This window comes from Montipora foliosa, chromosome 1, assembly GCF_036669935.1.
Source record: "Montipora foliosa isolate CH-2021 chromosome 1, ASM3666993v2, whole genome shotgun sequence".
NCBI lineage: Eukaryota > Metazoa > Cnidaria > Anthozoa > Scleractinia > Acroporidae > Montipora > Montipora foliosa.
In genome coordinates, this window is record NC_090869.1 from 59,297,894 (window position 1) to 59,305,393 (window position 7,500).

The 7,500-nt window shown below is 40.5% G+C and overlaps 1 protein-coding gene and 1 pseudogene across 2 annotated transcripts in view; both read right to left on the reverse strand.

The window, feature by feature from the left end:
* LOC138002942 (uncharacterized) overlaps nucleotides 1–4,249 on the reverse strand; it is a 4,560-nt pseudogene extending 311 nt beyond the window's left edge.
* Nucleotides 1–7,500, reverse strand: part of LOC138002891 (neuralized-like protein 4) — a 52,741-nt gene that overhangs the window by 7,763 nt on the left and 37,478 nt on the right. For both annotated transcript variants that reach the window (XM_068848878.1, XM_068848882.1), the window contains exons 10-12: nucleotides 7,115–7,500; nucleotides 5,412–5,492; nucleotides 4,262–4,400 (exon numbers count right to left, since the gene is read on the reverse strand). The exon at nucleotides 7,115–7,500 is cut by the window's right edge and continues 2 nt beyond it. In XM_068848878.1, the coding sequence (XP_068704979.1) occupies nucleotides 4,262–4,400; nucleotides 5,412–5,492; nucleotides 7,115–7,500 (606 nt within the window). The remainder of the gene's footprint in view (nucleotides 1–4,261; nucleotides 4,401–5,411; nucleotides 5,493–7,114) is intronic.

Consider the following 7,500-nt stretch of genomic DNA (forward strand, 5'->3'; position numbering starts at 1 on the left):
AGGGTACAACTGTTATTATTGATGCAACTGAGATGTATATAGAGAAACCCAGCAACCCAGAAGCACAACAGCTTACCTTTTCAACTTATAAGAACAGTAATACTCTTAAGGCACTGGTAGGTATTACTCCAAGTGGTAGTGTATGTTTTATTTCAGACCTGTATGGCGGTTCTATTTCTGATAAGGAAATAACCAGCAAGTCTGGATTTATTAACAAACTGCAGAAAGGTGATGAAGTCATGGCAGATCGTGGATTCAATATTCAGGAAATGTTGGCCTCTAAAGGTGTCAGGGTTAATGTCCCTCCATTTATGAATCAGTCAGGACAGTTTTCTGAACAGGAAATGTTAGCAACCCACCGAATTGCAAGTCTTAGAATTCATGTTGAACGTGCAATTGAACGGATAAAGAACTACCACATTTTAGACTTCATTCCAACAACTCTATGCAAGAGTGGTCTAATTGACATGATATTTTTTGTATGTGCGATGCTCACAAACTTTATGTCCCCTCTGGTAAAGTAATGGTAGTCTTTTTGTTTTGTTTCAGGCCCTGTTAAGTGGGGACGGGGGACAGCGCATTTGCAGGGGGCTTCATCAAGTTGCATACTTAAGTTATCTGCAACCTTGCTAACAAAATGACAACACTTTGCTATTAATTAATATTAAAAAGAGCTTTTTTGATATTCATGAAATGCAACTTTAATTCTCCTTGGTTAAAGTAGAAAGAAATCTTGCTAGTCACAACAACAACAATAAAAATAACAATCAAATAAAATCTTTAAGCAGAGAACCCATATCACATTCTTATTGTATATCATAATATATTATTATTGCAATGATGTCCTCAAATTCCTCATGATAATACTTCGCTGTTTTCTGATAAGGTGGTTTGAATCAAATCTTGTAATTGTTCCCAGGGTGTCTCCCACTTTGGGGATGTGAGGAGAAGAGACCCTGGGAACAAGGTTAGATTTGAATGGCTGGCTCTGCAACCAACTGAAAGAGTCATAAGTAAATTACAATTGCTTTGAGAATCTTGTTAAACTGATCTGCTACTTAGAATCAAGCATTGTATTGCCAAGTCGAGGGAGACCCAGGGCCACACGAGGATATGCAAGCTCAAGAGCAATGAATTGGTCATAAAAAACTTGCAATTTCGGAATACACTGAATTGAAAAAGGTGAGCATCTTTTAATGCTAAGGACAATAATTTCCTTCAGGTCAGACAAAACCAGATCTTCATATTTAAAACCTGAACAGAGTAGCTGTTGCTGCACTTGGTAAAAGTATGCATGCTTTTGGTTAACAATAAGACCATTGCTAGATTTCTTACAAATTCCTCGCCTACACACTGCCTCCTCCAAAGTCATTGTCCCAGGAAAGATCCTTTTCACCTCTACCAAACACTTGTCAAGTACCTCTCCATCTGGTGATGCACCAAGAAATGGGTGTGTAGAAGAAATTATGAATCCTACTTTACTGACCGTGCAACCTAGCTTCTCTTCGTACATCAGTATTTTAGTTTTATCTTCAAGTCCTTGCTTCATTTGTTGGCTTTGAAAATTTTCTTTCAAGTGAAGAATTTCTATCATAGCCTTAGTGGGACTAGTTGTGGGTCTCTGAATTGCTCTCTTGCATTTTGAAGCAGTTATTCTTATTTTCCTGGCCTCAAACCATTCCTGAGATCCACTTTGCTGTTTTGTTTCCTCCTTTATTCTTTCCCTTTCATGTGAATCCACAAAGAGATTTTTCTTGATTCTGTTGCTCTTTCATAAATTTCATCCAGTGAAATTGGTTGTTCTTTGGGTGGTGAAATAATGTTACTACAAGTTGTTTGGGTCTCAACAGATGCATTTGTAAGATGCTTGTCATGTGACAGAATGTTGAAAAAACCACATTCTAAATTAGCCTCCTTGATTTTCTCAAGCAGGCATTGGTTTGCTTTCTCAGTGTTAGGCTCTCTGTATACAAGCAATCTAGGGTCGTGAAGAATCTTTGTGTGTCCTGCCTTCTCTTTGCCATACACTTTTTTACAGAAATCTATTTCATAGACAGACTTTGGGTCAAGTTTGCGTTTTCGTGGCTGATTCCATGTCTGAAGCCTGTCAGTACAGGTGGTGAACTCCCTCCTCTGCCCTAATCTCACAAACTCTTCAAGTGCAAAGCATAAAGCTGCAAGGTGTTTACAAGAACCATATGGACCTTTCCCTGCTGGACATGGACTACAACAAGCATAGGTGATCTCACCAGCTTGCTCTCCTGAATTTATCATAGACACGTGAAGCTTGTAAGTCAAATTCTTTTTCATATCTGGCAAGCATTCGCACTTAATGTAGATCTGATCTGTGTTTTCTTCTGTCGCAATTTCAATTCGTTGGACATGGCCATGCTTAAAATGCCCAAACGCCTTACTCTTCAAATTCTTGTAGTCTTTATTTCCTTCATCATCAGCTGATTTTCTAGTAATAAAGTAATTCATCATGTTTTCAATAGTGAATGGTGGAAACGTATCTCCAGCTTTCTGGATGGGAGTCCAGTTTGCTGCTTGTGGAAACTCGGGTTGACGAGTGTTTAAGGAGTTCGTGTTTGGCGGGGAAAATGTGTTTATGACATTTGGTGCCAAGTGTTGCCATTTCTCAGTGAAATTGTTTTCCCATCCATTTTTAATGTAACTCACAACTCTGCAGAAAATAGGAGTTTTTCATGTCAGAACACTAAACTTTCAAAGGACCAAATACCCAAGGATAACGATATTTTATCTTAATTGCGCCTACCTGTGCATCAGTTCGCGTTTGCTTGCGTCGCTCGAAGCAGAACCATCTTTTGCTGTCCGTACACGATAAGAAAGCCACGTTTTCAGCGTAGGCTTTAACAGATGGCGAGGGCAGCTTCCATTTAACAGCTGTAGTTTCTCTTCTTCTGAGAAAAACATAAATTCTGGATGGGAACTCATTATTTTTTGCGCATTTCGCACGCCAAATCTCTTACTAGACTCTTCCCTGTGTCTTGATCGAAAGTTGACCCGAAAGCCTCGCTTCCGCGTGCTCTGAACCTAACACCGCTGAAACGTGGGCTCAACTGTAATAACAGCTATTGCATGCAGTACTACCTGCAAAACGTTTGCCATCAAGTGAACGTGTTTAGGTGCAACACAAAGCCGCTATCAGTCCTCCCTGGCCAAACCAATACTGCACCACTGCAGGGGCGTAGCGTGACATTTAGAATGTGCTCGAAACTAGGGGGGTCTCCCCCAGTAATATTTTAAAAATTTGGGGTCTCGCAAATGCCATTTCGGAATATTTCTGAAGGACATTTCAATAAATAAATGCGAAAGACAATGCTACCCTTCTGTTAAGTTTTCCGCAAGTTACAACGCAAACAGGGGATTAGAAGCAAAGGGCAAGACGTCGGAAACTCTGTTATAACATCATCATCATCATAAACTTTCGTTAAAAAAAATAACCTGGAACTGGGGACTGGTGATGAGAATAACACTGTAGGGGCCTTGGAGGGCTTTTACGTATGACAGAAAATATATATATTTTTAAAAATCTACAAATTTTTCAAGTACGCACGTGAGTATTGCGTAAAGGACCCTACGCCCCTGCCGCTGAAATTATGAGTGAAACGTGCAAAATAACGAAAGAACGCCAGACCAAACCACCATTGTTATCGTCATGCAGCAGCTCTAGTAAAGTACACACTCACGTCCAGAAATGCACTCTAAATTTTGGTATCCAACACGAGTATCCTATTTTTAAGCAACAAGGTAAGTGTGAGGAGGAGCTTTATTTCTTGGTGAGAGGGTAAATGCAGCTGTTTAATTTTACTTGAGGAGAAAAGTTTACTGAAGAGAAACTTCGTGGCGTTAATTGTGTATTTCCAGACGCGAGTGATTTAAAGTTGGGGAGAAGAACAAGAGGATACTTTGTGACGCTCATCAAATCGGCGGCCATCTCAATACATGCACTTTTGGACATATCTGAGAGAACCAACGTAATTGGCTCGCAAACAAAGCCGAAAACAAAAGACTCAACAACAACGTCTTAGGGTTTAAAACAAAAAAAAAAAACAAAAAACAACAACAACAACAACAACAACAATGGCAGTAGCTGCTAAAATAGCCAGCTTTCAAACGCTGCTACGCGAACCTTGAAGTCCCTTACCCCTTACCCTTTATGCGCGGTTTTTTAACACTCCAAAAACGTGTTTTGTTAATTTAATTTCAATGCGCGACTCGCTAAGAACTTTTTGCTTACTTAAGTCCAAACCGACACCACCCGATAGGAATCCCATAATCCTTTGCAGGTGTCCCTCGACTGTAGTAGAGTTTGTCTCCTCGGGCACCATGACACTCAGTGCAGAAGCATCTGTCGAACTTTGGGTCAAAGAAGATATCTGAAAAGAAACGTTTCATAACACAGAGCGAATTCTACTTTTAACACTATTTTCAGCAAACCCCTTAAAAGTGATTTGTTTTCTTTACAGGGACCTTTCACTCTACCAAAAGTTAGCGACAAACTTTAACCCGGAGCAGTAGCTCATCAAGGGCAGCCTCTATCTCCTACGCTTGGACAATTCTTAAAATAAATACTAGTTTCTGGGGCTCACGGATTTAACGTTAAATCCGTGAGCCCCAAAAATACAATCCTCAGCGTCGTGCAGGATTTTAGTCATGCTGGTCCTACATGTACTGTTGTGTAGGTGTTTTTCGCTGTTCACACCCAAGGAATTAGTGGAGATAGAGGGTCCCCTTGATAAACTCCTGCCCGGAGAAAATGGTTCCCCTATAGAAAGCCAACGTTCATGTGATTTGAAGTTATATGTTGTTCGAGTGCAGCTTTCCTTTAAAAACTAAAGTATTGAAAAAGGTAATTCTTAGTTCATTATGATAAAAAGAAAATCCGTTAACTCCCGCTTAGAACCAATCATATTGCAGGATAATTACGGAATTTCGCGCGTTCAAGTTCCAAGAAAAATGGGTAAATTTACTTTCATTTTCCTAATTAGCTCCGACAAGCTGATAAAAAAAGCAATAAATTAAATTTGCTTGGGAAAAAGAAAACTCATTTCTGGGGAGGATCCAGGACCTAGTCTAGAGGGGAGAGGGGGGGGGGGCCCTGCCGGAGAGTTTTCAATGGGAAGCATTGGAATATTATTGTAATTTTCGAGCGTTTCCAGGGGTAATTCTATGTTAATGTCTCCGAAATTCTCGTTTTTTTTTTTGTTTTTTTTTTGCTTTCCCAAAGATGGCCTATGCTTGCGTAAGCGATGTTTGTCGAATAAACATTTTTGTAGTCTCAGGAACCGCGCGTGTTTAAACTTTGTTCATTTTAGGGAGCTCGACGAAAACAGTCAAACCACCGATGAATTTGCCCCAGGATTTGCGAAAAATGACTGAAACTCTACCTGATAGCTGGAGAGATGATTTGAATCTGCGACAATTCTCTTGATAATCGCAACTTGTTCGCTGCTGCGCTCTTGACACACCTGTAAGGGTAAAGTGCATAAGTTTAATTACTTCGAATATTTATCACGACAGCTGAAGGAGGCATAAGTTCTTGGCTAGTGAAACGTTGGCAGTGAAAACTCTACCTTTATTAAATGGATCAAACTTGCTAGGCCCAGTTCCTCAAAAGCAACCGCGATTTAATCCACGATTTAATGTAAAGTCTTCATTATGAAGTCTTTTCATTAAAGAATTCTCATTAATACCAACCGAGATTTGACTTTTACCAAAAAAAGGTCTTAACAATGAAATTTTATGCTGAAGAAAGGAGGAAAGAAAAAGTGGCAGGAGGAAAAAGTGAGAAGAACATTTCTAGCCAGATACTAAGGAGTAGCCCTGGCCCCAGTTGTTCGAAGGGTGGATAGCGCTATCCATTGAATAAATCACTACCCACTGGATATCTCAGTTGGTTTTGCTAGTGTTTACACGCTGGATAGTGATTTATCTGGTGGATAGCGTTATCCTCCTTTTGAACGACCGATGCCTGGGCCCTAATGTCACTGCTTACATATGATTTGTTGTTAAGAGCTTTTGTCATTAATCTAGTTACCACTTTCTCACTATTTTTTTTTTTTTAATTTTTAATTCAAAATTTGCCCAACCGTCATCCTTGTATATGTCCAATCTCTTTGTCGGTCTCACTCGATTTTTTCAATCAATGTTTAGAGCTCTTTGCACGCGTGCAATCGATCAATTGCGACGACTGCTGCGTTCTATTTGGGTTCATTAAATATACATGTTACGTATCTATAAACCCAATCTCGTCCCCAGAGGTTCAATCCTTTTGGTTGGCACCAACACAAAGGTATCGCAGTAAAAGAAATATGATCAGATGGCTGAATGTTTTAAATGATGCATGCGTCTACAGCTTAATTAAGGTGCGCACGGATGAAAATGCATTGCATCGACCAGCGCCAGAATGGAGATGCGATCGGCCCTTCCTTGCAATCTCTCACAAATTCGTAGAACTGAGGGATTATGAAGCCAGAATGTACCTTTGAAACATACTGATGCTGATAAAATGGCTATAATGCATTTGCCTCATTTATTATTGTGGCCAACATACCACCTTCCACATTTCATGGCGCGTTGTTTTGCAGTGCGATTTCCATCTGTACCCATTTTAATGGTTTCGTTCCCAAGAATCGTCTTCAGCAAAGATGTAGCGTGCCCGAACTAGTAACATCACAAGGTCATAGATTTGACTGTTTTGAACACTGCATTGGTTGTTTTTGGTTGTTTGAGTCAGTAGTGTACGCTCTACTGAGAACTCAATTCATAACTTCAAAAGAAGAAAACATCCGGATAACACCGAAGGAGAGGCCCAGTCCTATCCTTGGGATATGTGAATTCTTAGATGAAATAAAAGTGTGTTTTCGGAGGCGTACGCCTAGGTAGAAAGAACGTGTGATTACAATAAATAAAAGTGGCATGTTGTCCCCTTCCGATGGTTTCCGGTAAGGGTTTGGGGGATGGGCTCGGATGTGTTCCGGTGAGTTCGAGTACTTTCGCACGCTAAAAATAACTTTTGTAAAATTCACAAATTCCTATCCTATCCCCCTGATCTCCCTGATTGTCTTTTAACTTTCTCGTTGACTGATACCTTGAATGTTCGAGGTGTCCCTCAGCTCCAACAGAACTCTTTTTGCCGCCTCTTTAACTGCCTGGTTGCTGTTTGTGCTTAGGTCTGAAAGCTCTTTGATTGCCTGGGCTGTGTCTTTGATCTTAGCCTTTCCTTTAGGATTCTTTGCTATAACCCAAAGGGCATTAGCAGCACATTCCTTTTCAACGACGCCGCCTTTGTCAATGAGTGACACAAGCAATGCAACGATATCTCGGTCCAACATGGCTTCCAAGTTCTGTCTGTTGACTAACATGTTGCTGACGCCAACTGTGATTTCCAGAGCCGACCAGGTACTTCTCTCCGATCTACCGCGCAGATCAGGCTGATCCAAAGCATTGCGCAGCATCCCAAGAATGTAGCTCAGT